Below are 23,606 nucleotides of genomic sequence, written 5' to 3'. Positions count from 1 at the left end.
TAACCATAGCAGATGTTGTCACGATGATCAATATTGATATCTCTCTCTCATGCATTAAATATTCCCTGTCTCTCTTTTCTGTACTAACAGTAATGGGCTATTTCCTCTCCAAATGTCTCTCTTTCTCTCTTTTCCACACATTCCTGGTAGAAGATTGGAATTTTAAGATAATGCTGGCAGAGACAAAAATGCAACAGTTTTAATTTCTCTAGCTGGCATGAAATCCTATGTATTCTGCTGACAAAGAATCTCAACAGTCATTTTCAAATTTCTGTAGTGATGTATTTTGCGCATCTTCAAATGTAGGTGCAGAATATCTACAGAAATGTTGCAGTTTATAAAAGAAAGCAATTTGATATGCTGTTTTTTTGTTGGTTTTTTTCTGGTATAACTTAAGTAAACTAAAGTATACATATTTAAAGTATAAAATTTGATTAGTTTTGACACCATGAAATTACTGCTAGTGTCAAGATCACAAATATTTCCATTATCCACTAAGGTTTCCTTATGTTCCTTTGTAATTATGTTTACTTTTTACTTTATCATATGGCCAGGAGGCAAGAATTAACTAGATTTACATCAACACAAATAAATCTTGTGCTTTCTCAACTGGACATGCATAAGTATAATTAAATAACCAAGAAAATTAAAAATTTTCTTTTGAAATTCAAGTGAAATATGCAGTTTTATCAGAACCTAGGTTCTTAGGCCCAAACTGTATAGGATTTATTCATTTGTTTGCTCAATAAATATGCATTGAGCATCTACTATGAGCTAGGTTCTGTGAGGACACAGTGAGGTGGGAACACAGTGCTAAAAAAGAGGAATTCTCTGAAACAGTTCATTGAGGGAGAGAAGCAATAAACTAAAAGTATTATGAGAAGAGGAGTCTCAGATTATTTTTTTTTCTAATGTAATAAAAAAGAAATGGTAGAGATAGAAAATACATCCAAAGCACTAAACTGTGATAGGTTTTACCATAAAAAAGAATTTGTAGATATCTTTTGTATGTAATAAAGCTTCAATAACAAGTCTGGGTGTTTATATTTGACCCCAGTGTTAGAGACAGCAGAGAACAGAAGTGTTACTTATATTCCAAATAAGCATACATTGGTACAATTTAAAAATAGTATACTGATATCAAAATTCTTACAGGGACAATAAGGGCTAATCAAAAGCAATGAAGTTCAGGATTTTTTTAGATAATCATGCAAAAAAATCAACTTATAAAATCAGTTCTATAAAGAAAATTTTCAACTAATAAAATGAGTTCATTTTTTTTTTTAAAGAATAACACAGCATTTACTTTGTTAGGGGAATTTTGATATTATGCCCCAGTTTTGTTGAACAGGAATGGTTTATATCTTAAAAGTATCAGATATTTTAAACTCTAATAAGGGTACTTTAGAAAGACAAAAGAGCTCCTCCAGCACTTATTGTTTAGGTTACTATGTGACACTTATTTTACATATGTTGTCTCACATGGATTCAAAACAACCTGCAATGTATCATGCTTTTCCATTTAAGGGAGAAATTGATGAAGCCAGTTGACAGATCTGGGGACAAAAACCCACACTTATGATTGCAGGGTGGGTCATAATACAATGGTTACTGACAGAAAAGCTAATCTCCTGAGTAACGATAGTGTAACTTCAGCAAAGTGAACATCTGTCACAATTAAATTATTTTGGCATGATGAACTAAACTTCTGTAAAACAACAAATATATTTAAGAGGTAAATATCAAAATAGTTAATGGCCTCCACCTATTTTTGGTAAGATTATGGTTGATTTTAAGTCTCTTCATTCTTCTCTTTGTTTTCAAGGCTTTTTACAGACAATATGTCTTTTTCTATGAGTCAGGGTTAAGTGATAAAAATGGTTCCCAAATCTCAGTGGCTTAATAACACACAAGTTTATTACTTTCTCTCACAACTTGTCTAGCGTGGATCAGTGAGGTGGCTCTGTACACTGTGGTCACTACTAGACCTCTGTCTCAACACAGGTTCTTGTCATCCTTTTCCTGGTGTGGGGTAGAAAATGTGACAAAATGACCACTGGCTTTTCAAGCATCCACCAAGAAGTGATTCAGTACTTTTGTTCACATTTCATCTGTGAAAGAAAAATCACACAATTTTGTCTTGCTTCAAAGAGGGTGAGAAAGTACAATTATGTTCTATGCCTAAAAGCAGAGCCAGATATATTTGGTGAATAGTACTAATAAGCCATGACAACTAAGAGCTTTTTAATGTTTTAAATATGTGGTATAATATTAAAAACCTGCTTATTTAAAGATTAACTACATCACTTTTTCAGAGAAAGTTTATTGATTCCCGGTAACCAATATTATGAGGCCTGAACTAAGATAGGCCCTAGTGTCCATGCTTGTAACTTACTTAGGCTTCTAACCTGTCCCATTATATTCAGTGATCTCGAGTTCGAGGGTCAGCTTTTTCCAAAGATTTACTTTGACTAACCTTTCTTCTTACTTAAAAATGGTCATAATGGTCTGCTTTCTAGTCATGTCAGACACTTTATGATCTTTTTGTCCTACTTGTTCTTATTCTTGGGGACCGCTTGCTAACATACCTGTGTCTCAACACAGTAGATGTGTTTCCATGCTACAAACTCGGCACATTATCTCACAGCTCTGCACCTTAGCATTTCCTGTCCTACCCACCCTTAACACGCCTTGAGACCCAGCTTAAATGTCATCTACATTTGCTTTCTCTAACCAGCTGAACTCCCTGCTCTCACCTCCTGTCACCTCCGTTTTGCCATAACACTTATTATGTGACTATCTTTTGGCACTTAGCATTGTCATATACTGTGTTATAGTTTATTTTCAACACCAGATTTTAAGTACTTGGAGAAAAGGAAACATCTTACTCATGTTTGGTTCTTCTTTAGGCAACATGATGCTTGATAAGGAAGTAATTTATGTAATCAGTATATATCATCAGTATGTAATAAGTTTATGAAGAAGAAAATGATTTCTAAAATAACATTTGCCTTCAAATATATCTTCAAATTAAATATGATGTTAGACAAGTTAATGAGAGATGACATTCCACCATCTACCATTAAGAACTGATGAAGAAGTGAGTCCAAATTAAAGAAGAGTGGTAATACCTAGCTGAAACACCACATGTACTATGTTGGGATCTGATGTCCATAAAGGGTCAAAGTTAGTTGATTGTCAAATAGGCTAATAAATTTAAAAATAAATATTCTATGATTTATAAAGTATACTTTAATCTAACTCAAATTTTTCTGGACTTAAAAAATCTGTAATACATTATCCAAAGTAATGTACAGACTTAAGGCAATCCATGTAAAAATCCCTGGGCATTATTTTTTCAGAAATAAAAATAGCCATACTAATATTCATGTAAAATCTCAAGAGAATGTGAATAGCCAAAACAATCTTGAAAAGACAAAAAGAACAAAGTTGGAGGTCTCACACTACCTAATTTCAAAACATATCACAAAGCTATAATAATCAAAACAGTATGGTACCAGCATAAAGACAGAGCAATGGAAAAGACAATCCAGCAATAACACCTCACATATATAGTCAAATGATTTTCAACAAGGGTGCCAAGACCACTCAATGGGGAAAGTATATCTTATTAACAAACAATGTTAGGAAAGAGGGGTACTCACATGCAAAAGAAGAAAGTTGGATCCCTTATAATATACATAAAAATTAACTCAAAATAGATCAAAGATCTAAAGGTGAGATGTAAAACTATAAAAACAGGGAAAAAGCCTCATGATATTGGATTTGGCAATGATTTTTTCATATATGACTCCAAAGTGACTAGAAACAAACAGAAAAACATAAACAGGACTATAAAATTAAAAACTTGTGTCATCAGAGGATACAATAAACAGAGTGAAACAGCAACATATAGTATTTATAAGTTATATACCTAAGAAGGAGGTAATTTCCAGAACACATATAGAACTCTTATAACTCAACACAAAAATTTAAACAATCCAATTTAAAAATGGGCAATGGACTTGAATAAACATTACTTGAAAGAAAATATACAAATAGCCAACAAGTACATGAAAAGATGTTCAACGTGTCTGAACTAATCATTAAGGAAATGTAAATCAAAGCTACAATGAGATATTACCTCATGTCTACCAGGATGGCTACTATCAAAAAGAACAAAAAACAAAACAAAACCAGAAACTAACAACTGTTGGTGAGGATGTGGAAATTGGAACCCTTGTCCAATGTTGGTGGGCATGTAAAATGATGTATCCTCAATGGAAAGCAGTAGCATGTTTCCTCAAAAAATTCAACATAGAATTCCATATGATCCAGGAACTCCACTTCTCTGTATGGAAAAAGAATTAAGAATAGAATCTTGAAGAGCTATTTGTACAATCATGTACATAGCAGCATTATTAATAACAGCCAAACGGTAGAAGTGCCTGTGGACAGATGAACGCATAAACAAATGTGGTGAAGACATACAGCAGAATATTATTATCCTTACAAAGGAAAGGAAATTCTGACATACCCTACAACACGTATAAACCTTGAGGACCTTATTTTAAGGGAAATTAGTCAATCACAAAAAATATAAATAATGTATGATACTATTTATGTAAGGTATCCAGAGAGTCGAATTCATAGAAACAGGAGGTAGAACAGTGGTTGCCAGGAAATGGGGTGTTTTAATAGGTATACTGGTTCAGTTTTGCAAAATGAAAAAGTTCTGGAGATTGATTGTACGTTAACAATGTGAATATACTTAATACTACTGAACTGTATACTTAAGAATGTTTAAGATGGTAAACTTTATGTTGTGTGTATTTCACTACAAATAAAATTTTTTAAAAATCTGAGTACAATATTATGGTGTTCCATATATGTTTAAAGACAACTGAAACTAAAGACTGCCCAAAATCATTAAGTTATCTTTACTTTAAACTAATAACCAACAGAGTTACAAATAATGTTGTCAGTTCTACAAAGTCTTTTAGAGTCTATCCTAATCTCCTAATGATGCAGTTACAACAATAAGTTAAATAGTATTGAGAAAAATACATACACAATTATGTAAATGATATCATAGTAGGTCACTGTGCATGCAAAATTTGCCCTGTACGATTTACATTAACTCTTCCAAAAAAAAAAAATAGGATGTTCAATAATTATCATGTAAGTAGGCAGAGAAAACAATTCCTTGTATCTCTGGTTTGACAATAGCTTCTGTAAGTGCTCTTTGATCTCTGCTGTAGGCTAAAGGCACAGAAACCCCTTTGTCGATAGACCCAGACAGTTAAGACCCAGACTGTGTTTGAAACCCCATAGATATGGCTTCTTTTAACATATCAATTATGTTTGCCACCACACTTTTTTTCCCAGTTTTATTGGGATATAAATGACATATTGTGTAAGTTTAAGGTCTAAAATGTGATGATTTGATACCATGCTATACATTTCATGCCAGAAGGTATTATTCTTATAACTGAAAGTTGTACCCTTTCACCAACAGCTCCCCATTTCCCCCACCCCTCTACTCTGTTTCTCTGAGTTTGGCTTTTCTAGATTCCATATAAAAGTGAGGTCCTATATTATCTGTGTTTCCCTTTCTGACTTAATGCACTTACTATAAAGATCCCCGAGGGTCCATAAGTTCTTTCTCATAGCCAAATAACATTCTCATAGCTAATAACATAATATAATATAAAATCACATCTTATTTATCCATTCGTCCATAGATTCTTGGGTGGTTTACATACCTTGTGAATTATGCTGCAGTGAACATGGGAGTACAGATATGCCTTCAAGATTCTGATATCATTACCTTCGACTAGATTCCCAGAAGTGTAATTTCTAGATCATAGAATAGTTCCATTTCTACTTTTCTGCGGAACCTCTCTACTGTTTTCCAAAGTGACTGCACCAATTTACATTCCCAAAAAAGGGGCACAAAGGTTCCCTCTTCTCCTAACACCTGTTCTCTCTTGCCTGATGAGAGCCCATCTTGTAAGTGTGGTAGTTCATTGTGGTTTTGATTTGCATTTCCCTGATGGCTGGAGATATGGAGCATCATTTCATTGTCCAACCTGTATGACTTCTCTGGAAAAATGTCTGTTCAGGTCCTCTGTCCATTTTTTAATTGGATTACTTGTTTTATTTGCTTTTGCTTTTTGCTATTGAATGCCATGTTACTTCTTAGTATATAATAGGTACTCTGATTCCTTTAAGAACAGATAAAAATGATGTTTAAAGATTATGTTTAAAACACTGATCTGAGTTTCCAATGACATCTGATGGTATTTAAAAGGAAAAATCTGCATAATTTGTTTTGGTCTCCAAATATGTCAATAAGATAGCTCTCTGACCTTCAGCTATACTTAGGAATGGTAATTACAGCTTGTCATTTCTCATTGTGTAATTAATAGGGTAATTAACAAGTTAGTGTTCAGATTTCAAGGGCTTACTTAATTTTCTTTCTTTAATGTCAACCCAATTATTTCAATTGGAGAAAAGGATATGAAGTTCACTGTAAAAATGGAACAGGAGATTTTTAAAAATGCTTAATTGACAAATCAGAATCATTAGTCATACAATTAATACTTTTTGCAGAACTTCAAGTTAAAGTAAAACTATTTGTACATTTGCTGAAATGTATACTATGAAACATTATATCAATGCTAGATTATTCTAAATCTTAACTAATTTGCACTTGACAATTTTTACTATATTTAAAGTGTGATGTACTTCCTCTGTATTAAAAGAAATTCAAAACTGTTTAAAATGCTCTAAGGACAAGACAAGTTAGCAGAACTAAAACTACTCAGTGTGGAAGTTCAGACAACTGAGTAAGTATTTTTAATAAGTGACTGATGTTTTTGTTGATGTTAAAGCACTATGAAACTATCCCAGATTTGCTCTTTTAAATTTTGTTTTTACCTATAAAATTATGCCTTTGTTCATTATACTGATGAATTTGATTTACTATCGATTATTTTTCAAAATGTGATAATTTGCATATTATTCAAGACTAGATGGAACAGTGGTTTTTAAAGTTAATAGAGATAAGGTGGATCAATGATGCTCAAAGCGTGGTCACTAGACCATCAGCACCGTGATCACTTGGGATTCCAGAAAGAAAAAACTCTCAGGCCACATCCCAACCTACTAAATCAGAAACTGGAAGGATGGCCACCAGGCAGTATTTCAACACACTTTCCCGATGATGTTAATGACACTGATTTTGAGGACTGCTAAGCTACGTTAGACTGTAGGAAAAAATCATCCACTAAATCACAGTGATTTACCAGAACAAGATTCTATATCTCATAACAGCAAGGGCTGCTTTAGATCTGAATAATTCTTCAGGGCAGCTAGTTTCAATATTTTGGCTCAGCATTTTGGGATGGTTTGAACTAATGGCTCAATTGCTATAGCAGTAAATAAGTGAGATGGAGAATTCAGGGCCAGGCAGTTAAACGCTTCTACTAGAAATGAGCAATACTATTGCTCACATTTCATCAACAAAAGCAATCCACCCAGTCACACCAAAATTTGAAGACTAGGAAACTGTGAGGCAGAGATAAACAGATACTGGCGGACACGAGTAATGTCTACCACACTTAACTACGTTTCCTATTCCTGTTGAAAGCCCTTGGCTAGAACCCTAGAGTTACTGAGTCACAGGAGTTGGCCTAGGAATCTCTAGCTTTAACAGTAGCCCAGCAAATTCCATTCCTTGATAGCAATTCAAATTAAGAACCAGAGTTTTGGATTTTAATTTTAAGCTATGTTATATGATAAATTTTGTTTATCAAAAGGAACATGGTTGGGTTTACAGAAATGCAAGTATCTATTATAGTAAAATAACATCTTTGGTTGTTATCTGGGGCAAAGAGAGGCATATGTTAGGTTCTGTGTTATCATTAGTTTTTACTAAGCAAGGCTCTCTTTATCACAAGATAGATTTAATATGAGTTTATAAGAAAAATTTACTTCCTGATTCCTTTCTGAGTCCCTGAAGCGCTATTAGCTTGAACACTGTGATCATCTTCAAACTGGAATAATTCTGAAATAATGATGGACAATTATTCTGTCTAGAATTTGGATTTTAACTGTTTCTTGTCTTCTCAAAATTTTTGATTCTAGACTAATTTTGTGCGCAAATACACTTTACATACCTTATAGTTAAAACAAGATAAACATTTACACAATGTCAAGTATCAAACAAAAAACTCCATTGGAAGACAGTTGTGTTAACCCAATGTATCATGAGTATCAAACCTAGGTTTAAATCTATTGAGGATTTGGACTTTTAAAAAGTGTTTCTTATACAGCATTAATTATTTATAATCATGTATACAATAAATGATCTTTTACATCTTGCAGAAATGGATATACGTTAGACTTATCTCTTTTCTTTTTCACCTGAAGTCTTATTACAATTAAACATGAACATTGTCATTTTTTTAGGGGTTATTGCTGTGGACCATAATCATTAATAAGTAACTCATGTAAAAATGGAGCCTCTAAAAATGGACAAGACTCTGTAATGAGTTATTTTTAAAGAAATGGCATTACTGTTGCTCAGACAATAATGGAACATATACATATATAATCATATATGTACATATATATGTAGATGCACACATATAAAACAAATGACAGATGTCACAAAAATCTCCTTTAGCTTTGTTTCCCTCAAATCCTTCTCCAACTTAAAAAACAAAACTAAAAACTCCTTTATCTAGAAAATTCTTTACTTCTTTCTGCATTGGTTATTTTTTTTTTCTCCTTAATTTTTGTCTGAAACACTTCCTTCAGATTCCCATGGCATATTTCCTCAGCATACTTCAAGTCTTAGCTCAACTGTCACCTTCCAAGTAAGTTCTCCTTTGACAACCCAACTTAATATCATAATACTCCCTCCGTTACACTCCCTAGATACCTTCCCAACTTTATTTGCCTATAACAATTATCACATTCAATACTAGACTATATATATATTGGTTTTGTTATTTGTTGTTTATCACCCTATTCTACAAGGCAAGCTCCACAAGACAAAGAATTTTTGTTTTATTCACTCTTGTATCTCCAGTACTTAGAATAGTGATGACACCTAGTAAAAGTTTAATAATTATTTGCAGACTAAATAAAGGAATACATTTCTTTAAAATGAAGTGCATAAATGGATGAATTAATTATAAATTATTTAGAGATCTCATGCCCAGGAAAGCTAAATTGGTTATATGAATATTTTAGAAATAAGACTTACTACTGAAGTGATGATGAACTATACTATCAAATAAACTCTTACGTCCTACAAAAAACAGAATTACTGACTCACACAGGTAGGGATCAGGGAAGCTTACTTGACATTTATAGTTTGTAAGAATATTTTATGGTGCATCCTGAAGGTGGTTAATGGATCACTAAATGCGAAGGGCCTATCAGACAGAGAACAACTGGTGCAGAAAGCTGAGACTTGAGACAGCAGAGCATGACTGTAAGGCAACTACTACCATTCAAGGAAAGCTATGGCATAAGAATTGAGAAGAAATACCAGGTACGTAAAATCAGAGAGGCATGCGAATGCCAGTGATGGAGGACGCCTGTGTCCTGCTAAGGAGTTAGAACTAATTCTTCAAAGAGCTGAAGAGCCACTGAACAGCTTGAAGCCTGTATTCATCTTATTATCTGCAGGAATATGAATTACATGATTAGCAGTTGTACTTTTGTCTTTTAGAGCTGGGGTAATTTTAATGATTTTAAAACTTAGAGAAATAGTTTCATGAATATATTTTAAAATATCCAGTCATCATGTAATCAGGACCCAAGTAATAATGTTCTAAATAATTTTTATGCTTGTTTAAAGAGGAATAAAGAAACTATGTCTAAAGCAAAACCAACTTTGTGGAAACACTAATCTACCAAACTATGTAATCAACTATATCCAAATAATTAGGTTTAACCCATAATTGCTAATTGTATTTGCACTTGTAAGTAGAGAACTTGAAGCTTTGTACTTAGTATGTGCAACATATAATCATCTTCCACCCAAATTACCCATTCCCTTAAATAAAATTGAAATTATTTGGCTATATATTTTACAATACAAAAATTGTTATATTATTCAAAGTTAGTGTACTTCAGGAATATATATTTCCATATTAACTTATTCTATTGAATTATTTTATTTTACCCTATTTCAAACATTGGCCCAAGATAAAATAAATTTTTACCATTAACTGACTTTACATTTTATTAAACTAACTCCAAAAGCACATTACAGATGTATCTACAACATAGAATGTAAATATATTCCATTCAGGTTAATAAGGTTAGTAAAGAAATCACTTCTGCTTTTACTTATAATAAAGGCTCTGGTCTTTATTTCTATAGCCATACCATAGAAATGAATCAAAGCTTGGGTCGTTGAATATTACAACACTTCATAAAACAATGACTGATTTTCCTTCATTAACTAAAAGAATTTACATTCTCTCCCCTAAATTCTTCTCATTTTTACCTTCCTCTCCATGACTGCCTACTCAGTAACGTAACTGAACTTCTTGTACCATGACCCTGCTTTATGTTGAATTTTTTTTCATTTTCTCATACTGCAAAGAAGTGCAAATGAAGGGCAGAGCAAAACAGCAATGGGGGTAATAAATGCCCAAACTGAATTTCTATTTTTCAAGATGCATTGGTGGAAATATTTCATAGATGCTTTCATAGAGGCTTAACATGTGAAGAACAAGATTTACTCTATCTCCCAAACCTCTTTTCCTTGTTTTCCCCTTTTAGCTAAATGTGCCATTGATTAATATCATTCAGACCTGAAACACAGAGGTCATTCTTATCTTCACTGTCTCCATCATCCCCTCTCCTTATTTTCTTACTAAATCCTGCAATGTGTATCTCCTAAATATTCCTAAATTCTCTACCTTATCATTCCTCCATCAAAAACTCCTTAATTGAGAATTTCTTTTCAATGTGACTAATTCAGAAGTTCTCTTGCTCCTGGTTTTGTGCTAAGACCCACTGCATCTCAATGGCCCCAGGGCATTCTCCACATTGCCATCAGAGAACCTTTACCAAAAATACTTAGGATTGTGTCTTTCTCTTGCTTAACGAATGACAGCAAAATGAACCAAACCAAACCAAAACAACTAACATCGCATCATAGTATTTAACAGAGTGTGTGTGCTCTGAAGTTGACTGCCTGGGGTCAGAACCCAGATCAACCATTTACTTGCTATGTAACTTTGGGCAAATTATCTCAACTGTCTGCACCTAAATTTTCTCATATTAAAAAAATGGGATTGATAATAATTCCTTTTTCACAGAGTTCAATAAGGAATAGAAGACACATCACACCTGACATTTGTATTATTGTGAGTCTTAAGCTGTTACTATGTGGACTTTATGAGACACTTTACATATCTCACTAATGGTGACAACAGGCCTCTGAAGTATGTTTTGTCTTCAACGACAAATGCATCAATTTAGGCTTTTAGAGTCAAGTAGCTTGCTGAAAATTATACAGCAGAGCCAGAACTTCAATCTAGAATGTTCTGACATCAAAGACCACATTAGCCAAGACAGCCCAGTTTACTGGATGCGCCTCTCTCTAGGTCCTTTTTTGAGCTCCCAGGAAAGGAGCTGAATGGGTACTTGCCCAACCCTAAGACATTTAAGGTGGTTTGGAAAGCAGGGTCACAGCACACAAACATGACTGGTATTGCTGTAACCCTGCAGATTCCAGGGCAGAAGGGGAAGATACCGCAGAATAGTTAGCAAAACGCTCTTTGTGACTTCTCCTATGCTACCTTTTGTAAATTCTCTGTCATCATTCCTCATCTACCCTGTTTCTGATGCTCAGTCACAAACTTCTACCAGTTGCCTAACAAACCGGCTCCGTGAAGCATCCTCACAGTTAGACATGTTGCTCCCTCCAGCCCCTTCTCTATTGATCTTTCATGATAACTGCATGATGATATCACCTTCCCCAAAACTATCCTCTGTCTTTATCAGGAAGCTTTAAAATCTTCCTCTCCTGAGCTGCCACAGTATTGTTTTTTCATCTCTGTCTGTACTTGGTACAATATAATAACGCCCTGCTCACCAGTCCTCTCTACCCCTCACTCTACTCTGAGTCCATGGAAAGACTCAGTTTAATCTATAAAACCATCCCTTGTACTTAATGTAGCACTGATATACAGAAGATGCCAGATATTGATCGTTCAAATAAGTAAATTAATGAATGTATATATTTAACTGCAGTCGAAATAGGATATAAGCACAATGCACTCTAGCTTTCTTATAAAATTTGAAATTATGGAAGAAATCATGTCTATATACCTGAAAATTATTGATGAATCTATTCAATACAAGTACTAAAAGCTACCTAAGCTTTATTGACCTTGAGCACATTACATAACATAATCCATTGGAGTTTCTTTGTCTAAACAATGGATATAGTAATACCATCCATGAGCCAGGAAATATCCAGGTGCTGATGACAGAACAGTCAGCAGCCTTAGGGCCCATTCTGCTCAGATGTACACTTGATCCAGTAGAAAATGCAGCCATTAGGAAAGTCATTTACATGTGATGAATGCTCTCTTGCGGGAGGGTCGTGGACGTACCACATGAGATGTGTTGGGAGAGAGCTATTCTAGGCTTGGGAGCTGGAATAACGGCAGCCTTTCTTTGTGATATCTAAGCCAGACGGTATGCACGAACATGTGTGTGTGCACTCAGTGGGTAGGAGGAGTGGGGGCCAGAACGAGAGCCTGCCAGGTAAACTGCATGGTATTTGCAGCTGTGGAAAGAAGTTTAATGGGTCAACTAGAAAGATGTAAGTGAGGGATTTAGATTCAAGTGTCACCAGGGAGGTACAGGTACTAGATCATATCAAGTCTTATAAGCTTTTAAAAACATTTGGCTTCATCCTTAGAGCAATGACAAGGTATTAATAAAGAGAATGGATCAGAAATTCATTAAAAAATAAATACTCTAACTGCAATGTAAAGACTGAATTAGTAGATGCAGATGTGAAGTAGAGAGACCAGCTTGGAGGCTGGTTAGTGATAGCTCGGGTGAGAGACAATGGGAATCTTGACCTAAGAAGTGGTAGAAAGAATGGATGAAATGGACAGATTTGAGAGATCACAAAAGTATAGAATTGACAATCATTAGAGCTTGACTGTGGGGCCAAAGAAAGGAAGAAATCAAGGAAGACATTCAGGTTTCTGTCTTGAGATGCTGGTGGGCAAACAGCCAGTCATTGGAGGAAACAGGTATGGTGGGGTAATAAAGTTTTTCCTAGGCCTCATAGAATTGTTTTAATGATTAAGTGAAATAGTTTATATAATAGCAACTAGCACAATGTCCTAGTACATTAAAGCTCTTTTCCGAAATCATTTCCATCCCTTCTTATTTTCAAAGTTGTACCAGTAATTTAGAAGCAAAACTGGGAATAGAGTCCTGTTTACCAGTCCAGAGTTCTTTGTTAATGGACTGCTGATCTATAAACAAAGATGAAACACAGGGATTTTAAAGCAAATATTCAGAACTTATCCTGGAATTGCTTGCAAGCTGACAGCTATCCAGCTTATTTTTAGTTTATATTTAAAATGAATCATATGTTCCAAAATGACTGACATAAACAAAGCTTTGTTTTTGCAGCCAATTCTTTTCCATCATTTTTGGACATCACTCAGAGCTATAACAGACTTTCAGGGTGTTTAAAAGCATTCATCCACGACAACAACAAATGCTAATTACCATAAAAAATAAACAGCTCCTGTTAACATCATTCTAAGAATTTCTCCTACTCCAGCACTATATTTCATCTATCATCCCATCTGTTTTGGGGGTGGGAACAAATACTAGATGAAAGTATAATTATCATGTATCAAACTGGACAACACAACAAAAAAGAAATGAATATAAATGGGAGGAACAGCATACATAATAAATCAATCTGGAAAAGAAAAAAAGGAAATGTAAATAAAATGGCACAGTGTGTCCTGCAGTAAACAGCGGATATGTAAACTCATGATGCAGCCAACAGTGTTTATCTTCTTGGGTATGAGGTGGATTTTTTTTCCCATTTCAGTTCACGGTCCTGCTGTAATCAGATTTCCTCCCACATGATCAAATAGTCATCGTGTTCCTTTGGGAAGTTTATAAATGCTATCTGGTGAATTCTCTCATGAAAATTCCACCTTGATACTTTTAAAACATATCCAAAAGAACAAAGCCTATTTCTATATACTTATTAATACATTTCAAAGACTTCGATTTTTGAGTCATTTCTATGCTATACAAAAAACAAAAACAGTTCTTAAAAGTGTATCAAGAGGGACTACAAATGGCCAGTTAAGAATGCAATTAACTCATTATAAATAATATTAAAAGCATGAACAATTACATATCTCTACATAGGAAGAGAATACCTCTTCATATTTAAATACTCAACAAGGATTGGGATTTTATTTTACTGTCATGACCTTACTCCTGTAACAGTCTCCGACATGAAGCAGGTGCTCAATCAATATTTTTTGAATTAAATATTGCATAAAATGGAACTTTTTCTTTTCTTCAGAGGATTTTAAAGGTATACGTATTCTAGGAATAATTCTGTAGTGACTCAGTTACCATTAATATTGAAATAATCAAGGACCTTTGTAATCTCAAAGTATGTCAGTCACCTTGAAAGTGAAGAGAGTGGAAAAGTGTCTTTTAAATAGTAAAAAACTATTTTAGTAAATTTAATCTGAGGTCCAGTATCCCATCAAAAGACTATATACCTAATCCATTAACTATATATATTTTCATTTAAATTTGTTTCAATGATATAAATGTTTAGAATATTATTTAAAGCAAATCTCAATTACACATGGAGATTTACCAAACTGTGATATGACCTTGATCACAAATTCCATTATCTCCTTATTCAATCACTCAAGAACCACCCGCATGAAATAAAAATGTCACATTCACACATACACACACACACAAATGCAATAGTAAAGAAAGGTGGTATATCTATAAACCTTTGAACATTTGAAAATTTTCATTCTACTATGAGGAGTTTTAGGATAATAAGAAATAAATACAAAATATCTCATGTACAACATACACATATGTGTGTGTGTGTATCTATATCATGTGTGTGCATTTTTGAGGATGTGTGATATTTAGGCAGAATTCACCTGAATTATATAAGAGGGAATAGAGAAGTAAATAACCCATGAATTCACAATGCATTAGTACTCATATTTATACATTTCTGTGTATGACATCCATAAACATGTGGACCAATTTGTAACTGAAGATACCACTGGACCATCACTTTATGCAACCCCAGAGAAACCATTCACAGAGAATTTGCTATCCATAATTGGACATATAAAATTTTACCAATGACAGAAAAGTAATGACTCAGAATAAAACATAATACAATAAAATCAATAGGTCTAATCTGAGCTAAACAACACATCAAAAATAGGCTATTTTTAAGGGCATTTATTGATGTATTTCTTAGTTACGATTATTTATAAGCATTTCACTTTTTTAAATCACAAAAACAAAATTAGTCTTGTGTATTTAGACTCAAAATTAGTAATGTGTATTTAGACTCACTCTTTTTTATCCCAATGAAAATGTTTTTCAAATTATCTTCATTGTTTTCTCACCCCTGTAACTCCCTGTTCCCTGTTCTCTCAGGAGAGAGTTCCTATCTGTCAATTTGCAGATGGTCAATTTTATTGGCAAATGGACTAATTTCTGTGCAAAGTACTAAATTCTGCACGAGTGAACAAAGTGTGCTCATACTTTGGGAGAATTTAAATTCAAATGAATTTCAATTTTGATATAAACATGAAGATATAGAACTGTCTTAGAATAAAATTCTTTACATTCTAAAATAAAGGCACTACATGCCTTACTGTGACCTACCTTATCACTACCTAATAACCAAAATAATATACACTTCCTTCATCAATGTAACAGCCAAGGAAAATTAATACTCTACTTTAACTGCTTACTTTCTTATGTTTATCTAGAAGACTTGTTTTTAATTGATGCCTCAAGATAACCATCATATATAAAAATAATAACATACATTAAAACAAGAAAGCACAACTGCTAGCCAGCAACTATTCATTAAAATCTTAACTGAAGACACCAAAATGAAAACCACTTCGTAAATTCTATTTTCCAAGTTCCTATACTGTGTCTACACATAAATGGTTCCAAAACCTCTGAGTATTTCAATGGGTATTAAACTGTTGCAATTTGAGAAAAGAACCTTTTTGAAACTTTAACATGCTATCCAGATATAAAGGTTATTACTTTTCATACACGTTCTCTGCACATGAAGAGCTAGAGAAAATGTTAAGACAAAATTCTGAATTTCTTGACAAGTTTCATTGACTGCTAATCATGAGACTTGACATTGGGAAACTATCCTGAACTTAGTAGAAAAATTATTGGAATAAAAAATTCAATATTGTATTTCACTCTCTCTCCTTCCTCCAATATTATAATTTACACTAACTGACCTCCACAGAAAAAAAGAATGCCTATTGTACAAATACAGACCAAAAAATGTATGATTAAGCTGCTCTTTGTTTGGATGTGTCAAATTAGTGTTGATGTTTGATTGCCAAAGTCTTTTCAGAATACAGTAAGACTCTAGGATGAGTTTCAGAAAATTGTGTGTATTTAAAGCACAGCCCCAAGGGCCATGGGCCTTTCTTACCTGTGCTGTCATCATACACGACTGTGACAGTTTTCCACTTGAAGAACTGCACCAGGTCCAAAATGGCACGGCTGAGCGAGGAGAAGTCTGGGTAGAGACTGACATAGAAGGAGTCTTTGTTGTCTGACACCTGGTGCTTCCAGCGGGTCTGAATGTGGGGCACGCCCAGGGCGTTGCAGATGGACTGCACAGCGTTTGCTGAAGAGCTGTGCGAAGGCCCGAAGATGGCAGCCACCCCGAGAGAGAGCTGATCACAGGCTGGAGAGGAGACAGAAGTCTGTCAATAATGAGTGAAGAGACACCAGTGCACCGACATTACCACATTGTTATTGTAAGCCCAAAGGTATGATCCTGAAGATTTGTTTTTCTCTAATATAACATCAACATTTAGCTGATTTTACATTTTGTCTCCCTGCAACATTTTCAGTTTGTTAGAAGGGAAATGTACACAGGCACCTGAAGCTCAATGTTGAAATGATTCTACAAATAGGGAGGGAGGGAAAGAGAGAGGAGGATTGTTCTAGAATATAAAGGGGAGTGTTCATTTTGGAAGCATAGTTCATATTAGGGAGTTGGGAGAATAGTGTTCCTTCCCAGATGCACCAGACGTCATCTATGTTTCAAATTCTTATTGAGAAGCCATTTGGTCCTCCCTCTATCCAAAAAGCTATGGCCACACATAGTTAAGCATTTGCACATAACTGATTAAAAGGTCAAGCTACGCCTACAAACACCCGTCCAAAACCTGATATGGCTCACAGAGGATGATTTCATATGGATTGATCTTACTGAACAGAAAGAACATGAAAGTCGTCAGATAAATATTTGATCATCTTTTTTTATTTGGCTTTGGGAAACTATGTCTTTTATATTGTTCGAACTTACTTTTTTAAGTTTATATTTACTCATACGAAATTTGGCTCACATCAGTAATAATTACAGCAAGTAACAGAGGTATGCACAGACTGAAAGGTATTCAGGTGAGAAGTGATGGCCTGTGACAGGACCTGAAATTCTAGGAGGTCCACTGAAGCAACTACTGAGGGTGGGCCTAGAGTAAATAATTATTGGAGACATGAAAATCATCTTTAAACATCTGAAGATCTGACCTGTGAAAGAAGCTTAAGACTGTTCCGTGTCAATACAAAAGGAAGAATAAGGGCAAATGGTTAGCGGCTTCTCACAAATTTTCACACAATTTAAATTTAAAAAAAAATTAAAAGGGAAGTGAGAAATGCCCCCAAGTGGTAGTCTGTTCCAAGAGGCAGTGGTTTGTCCGTCCTTGCAAACAGTCAACCAGGACTAAGCAGAATTGTTATGGGAAATCTGGGGCATCAGTTAGGTGTTCAGATGCAATCTATCCAAAATAGTTCATGATTCTATTGTGGCAAATTTCTGATATTTTCCTTCAGGGTTTTTGCTGCATAAAATACAATGGTATGGATGGATTCTTAAGCATAAAGATATTTAATAATTAAATAAATTTACCTGAAAAAAATTACTTCCTTAAATTTTCTTTGAAAATTCAGTATGATCTAAATACACTGATTTTGCCTACATAGATTCTTATTTTTTAAATAATAATTGAATTCTGAATCAGTAAGAGGTTAGAGACTGAAATTTTTCACTTACATGGATTTTAATTAACATACATTGAGAATAAAAGATCTTCCTTCACCAACCTTTTGACAAATCACAAATCAAGAAAAGTTGAAACATTATGTCATATATACAGGATGCCCTGAAGAGTGTTTCAAATAAAGTGTTTCAGTTACCGGGAGTCATTTAACAGCAATGTATGATTCAAATAATTCAATCTCTCATGCATCAACACATTCATTTATTTAGCAAAACAGTATTATCTATTAAAAGTGTAAGACCACATGTCAGAGAAAATGTTAAAATTTAAACACATAATTTCTTATGATTTTCTTGCTTTGGAAATGTAATTTTAAAAACTTTGAGAATGTCCAAATTATTCATTTACATTATTTTAAAATTCATCATTAACATCACTATTTACCTGTCTACTGATCTCTGCAGGTCCAAAGCATATTCTATCTTTCCCTATATCATCCTTTTACATATTGCTGTACTTTCCAATCAGTAATAGCTGAACAAGCAAGAGCCTCACAGGTAAGATCCAAAGCATAACAAACAATACACTTACCTGGGCTTTTCCTAGCTTCAGGCAAAAGTCAATTAATGAATTTGATTCCCAGTGGAGTTTTAATGGGTGAAAAAGTCTGTAAATCCCTTTTAATATTTTGGAAACCAAATGAGTTTAACCCCTCATCATTTTAACTAGGGTGTTTCCAAGATAGAAACTTTATTGTCAGAACATTCTAGTCCTATTTTATGTCACTCCTTTGAAGTCGCCATTGAGAAATCTATTAATATTTTATTTACACTGCACTCATTTTCCCTATTATTTGGTCTAAATGATTTCATTTGAGACAGAGCTGCTTCTTCTTAATGGAAATCATCATGAACTATGTCACTAATCAAATGCACTTGTCTTGCAGTTAATGACTTATTTTGCAATGATGATGACAAATACAGTATTTCCCAATAACCTTTACCCTTTTTTTCAGCCTTTAAAACCTTCTGTCACCCTGACATGGTTCTGAAATGTGGCAGCTTATTTGCATTCATAAAGATATGAAATCAGACAGGCAGAATAGAGGCTTTGATAAACACTAGTTAGCTGGAGGGAAAAATGATACTTTCATCTCAAGAAATACTGTACCTTATCAGCTGTCATTACTATTAATGAGCTTAGAGGAAATTTGGACCAACTCAGAATTGCAAATAATTATGTATATTTCCATCAATGTAAAATAGCTAATAAAACAATACTAGCATTACAGAAAGCAAATGCTTTTTAAAAAACGAATTCAGAACAAATGTTTTGCAAGCCTGCTCCTGTGAGAAAAATCTATGTAGTGAAAATTAATTCCCGTTACATGAATGCTACCTATACAAAAGAAAAGGCAAGTTAGTTAGACAGTTAAACTATGGAAACGTCTCTCAAAACACATTTACTACCAAGACTGCTGTTTGGTTAAAATAATCTTTTGAAAATAAAAATGTTCCTCTATTACTACTTTCATATATAAATGTTAAATTCATATTCTACAAAGTTATTTTCCTATTTTGAATGTTTAAGACACAGTTCCACAACATAGTAAAAGGAATAACAAAATTCATAAACATTCTAATTAATCATTCATATAATCAACTTTTCATATAATTAGCCATTTGTTTTCAGTTATAAGGAAACATAAGTGGTTAAAAAAATGACATGAAATATTACATAAATGAAAGGTTGTTCATTATTTTACAATAAAGTTTTAAGAATGGACAGACTTTTTAAAGTCACTTGGAACCACAGAACTTCAGTAATAATACAGTGGAATCAACAAATCATGCAAATAAAATGGAAGAATGGATTACAAAACATGGTAAAATCCACTCATGTATGTCATTTAATGGGGTCTTAAAAACAGGAATAGTTTAGTAGCAACATAGAAGGATTGATGGGAAAAAAACAATTTCCTTATCACAGATTCAACTGCGTATTTTTTTACAATAATCATATCAGCCTACCTTCCCTGATAAAATTTATGTGCATTCTGAAAAGCAGCATTTGCATGAAAATGTTCCTAACGACTTACTCATTATCTTTGGAATTAAGAAATCTCTTAAGAAACCTAGAAATTTGAATTCCAGAAACCATAACGGTAAATGTCTATACATCACCTTTCTTGGACGCTTCAAAACTGTCATAGAGATTTATCTTCTGGGTGTCATAGGTTAGGGTGGTATTGGGCAATAAGGTTCTGTTTCTGTTGATGGTGTTCACAGCAAATCTGAACGCCAGCTCCTCAGCTCCCATTGGACCAGATTCCACATATTCAAAAATACCACCTGCCAAAAAGAAAGAATAATCGTACAGTTCTTACAGGATAGAGAAAATGTGGGAAGTTTTCTGTAATTTTAAGTACGTATGTGTGTATGTGTATGTGCTTACTAGTTCTAAAAATTTGAATATTTGGGATGTGCCCTTTTAGATAAATCCACATAGGCAATATTTCTTTGGTATTGCTACCAAAATCAACATGATTTACATATGATTATGCCTTTTTTTTTAGTAGGAGCTTCTTTTTGTGTGTAGGTATATACAGATCATGCCTTAAGTACTGAACATTATCCTCCAGAATAATCAATCCTCTATATTGGTATGAAGCTACAGAGTCAAGCATTGGGAAAATTACATTACATTTTTCTCCATGAATTGAGGAACCAGAGTTCTTTACCACAATTGTTATGGCAATTACTGTGTTAAGATATCAAAATACACATTCACTTTCAAATTCTGGCATCTTACTGGCAAGAAAAGAGAACAAGGTAGCATTTCCTATTTGTTGTACTGTCAGTTTTATTCCAGAAGAACTTGACATTTGTGAAAGAGAACGCTCCCGAACAGTGCAAATCCCTTAATCACTGAATAACACTGTAGCATAAAATTTTGTGCCTAAAAGATACAGTAAAATTTAAAAACATGTCCTTTCCATTTCTCACTTTCTAGCAGCTCTGCTCAGTTCAGTTCTTGTCCCAGCCTTCCTTCTTGATAGCATCTCGCCCCTCCTCAGTTATGAGTGACCCAACTTGGTCCTCTGTGTCCGGCAGAATGGCTTCTTTATTGCTGCTTTGGTGAATGGTCTGAAATGGGAGCAGCTGACACCTGACACCCTCCAATCTCTGATCTTGGGAAACTAGTCTTTCAAAATAGAGAGCAGGTATCTTTCCTGTTTCAAATTTCACACCCTATCCTCTGAGCACAGTCATTCATTCACTTGTTAAAGTCTCCTGAATAAGCCATTTTCACAGCTTGCGATTCACACTACAGTAAACGTCTTTGGACACATGAATTTCGGGTGACTATACTACCAAAACACGACTTGTTCTAAATTAGTAAGAACCTAAGGTATTGTAACTATTCCTGTAAATATGAGGAATAAGGCTTCTAGAATATACCACAGTAAGCAGACAAATATATTCAGAAAGATCTGGAAAATTTGCTATTTGACACCATATTATTTTGAAATATTTCTCCTATTCTTCTAACTAAACTGATGGTGTACTTACCAGAGCAATCCATTTATTGTGAAATAGTACTCTGAATATATTTAAAATCTTTGGTGACTTGATGCTAAGCAGCACGGTAAGTATCTAGGTGTCTAATGGGCGTCAAGAACCATATTAGATGTCTCCTATATGTGAAGAAGGGTAGTGGTGTGAGCATGGACTCTGCAGCCAAGCTGGGTCGACATTCTGGTTCTGCCACACTTGCCATCCATGTAAATTTGGGCAGTTGCTCAAATCCTCAGTCTGAGTTTTTTCATCTCTAAAAGAAGGATGATGGGGGCTACTGCACAGACATGTCATAAAGATTAAATATTACGTTATAAAGATTAAACAAAGCACTTGGATCAGTGGCTGCCACAGAGTAAGTGCTCCATAGTGTTTAAAGTTTCACTGAATCTTCAAAGCACTCCAATTTTGCAGGAAAGGACACTTTGGGCCAAATTCTGCACAGCTATCAAGTGTCAGAGCCAGCATGAGAATCAGTCCATGTCTGACTTCAAAGCCCTTGCTTATCTCGCTATAAACTAGTAGTTTTCTTCAAAATTTCATTCAGGCAAATGCAGAGAACTTCCTAAAATTTGAGACATGGTGACTTTAATGATAACACATAATGAGAAATGTAAAATCTTAAATATGGAATAGAAAAGCAAACCCGACATTGTTTCTCAGTGGCAAAATAAAATGAAAAACTGAGTCTTCTACTTCCCTCAGTTCAAACTGTAGTTTCTATGTGGTATAAATAGTGTGTAGACATGGTCAATAGTTGATGAGAATGGGCTAAAACTTTCCTATCCTTTACCTCTCTTCAAGATAAATAATGCAAATTCAGGTTTACATAGTAACTACTGGCTTGAATATTTAAAGAAATCTTTGTAATCCCATCGGAAAACCCATTTTCTATTTAATTTAAAAAATGAATAATTAATTTTTATTGATCCAAAGCCAGAGTTTAGAATTTTGCATATTAAAAAAAATGAAAATACTCAGATGATATAGGCTTTCTGGGAACGATATCTTCTATAACACCTCCCAATCATATTAACTCAAGACAGAGAGATCCCTACATGGGCGGGGCAAGTATGGGCAGGGTGGGTAAATAAATGTCAGTTAAGATTTAGAAGGTCTAAATTATACATTTAATGTATTTGTCTAATTAACATTGATGAAATACCTAGTACCTTGAAGTGACAAAATAGTATATTTTTTCTTTTCAAGTATGTATTTACCAAAACTGATCATAAGGTGAGTCATATATTAAATCTCAACACATTTAAAATGATGGAAATTATTCAGAGTATGTTCCCTAACCACAGTGATATTAAGCTAGAAATCAGTAACAAAAAAGATAACTTGAAAATACCAAATTTAGAAATAAAAGAATACATGGCTAAGTAATCTAAGGGTCAAGGAAGAAATTATAATGAGAATTATAAAATTTGGTGAACTAGCTAAAACTAAAAATGTGGCAGGATGTATATCTGTAGGATACAACTAAGTTAAGTCTGTGCTTAAAGGAAAATGTAAAAGACTGAAATTCAGTGATCTAAGTTTCTATCTCAAATATCCAGGAAAAGAAGAAAGCAAATCAAATCTAAAAAATAGAAAGAAAGAAAATAAATATTAAAGCAGAAATTCCTGAAATAGAAAACAAACATTTAATAGAAAAAGAATGGATAAA

The 23,606-nt window shown here is 33.9% G+C and overlaps 1 protein-coding gene across 7 annotated transcripts in view; it reads right to left on the bottom strand.

Moving 5' to 3' along the window:
- The window catches only part of GRIK2 (glutamate ionotropic receptor kainate type subunit 2), a 588,905-nt gene that overhangs the window by 354,205 nt on the left and 211,094 nt on the right, over positions 1 to 23,606 (bottom strand). For all 7 annotated transcript variants that reach the window (XM_036890423.2, XM_036890420.2, XM_036890419.2 and 4 more), the window contains 2 exons: positions 20,540 to 20,707; positions 16,778 to 17,035 (listed from right to left, as the gene is read on the bottom strand). In XM_036890423.2, coding sequence (XP_036746318.1) covers positions 16,778 to 17,035; positions 20,540 to 20,707 — 426 coding nt within the window. The remainder of the gene's footprint in view (positions 1 to 16,777; positions 17,036 to 20,539; positions 20,708 to 23,606) is intronic.

Source organism: Manis pentadactyla, chromosome 12, assembly GCF_030020395.1.
Source record: "Manis pentadactyla isolate mManPen7 chromosome 12, mManPen7.hap1, whole genome shotgun sequence".
Lineage (NCBI taxonomy): Eukaryota > Metazoa > Chordata > Mammalia > Pholidota > Manidae > Manis > Manis pentadactyla.
Note: the sequence above shows the minus strand (reverse complement) of the source record. Positions and strands in the feature narration are given on the sequence as shown.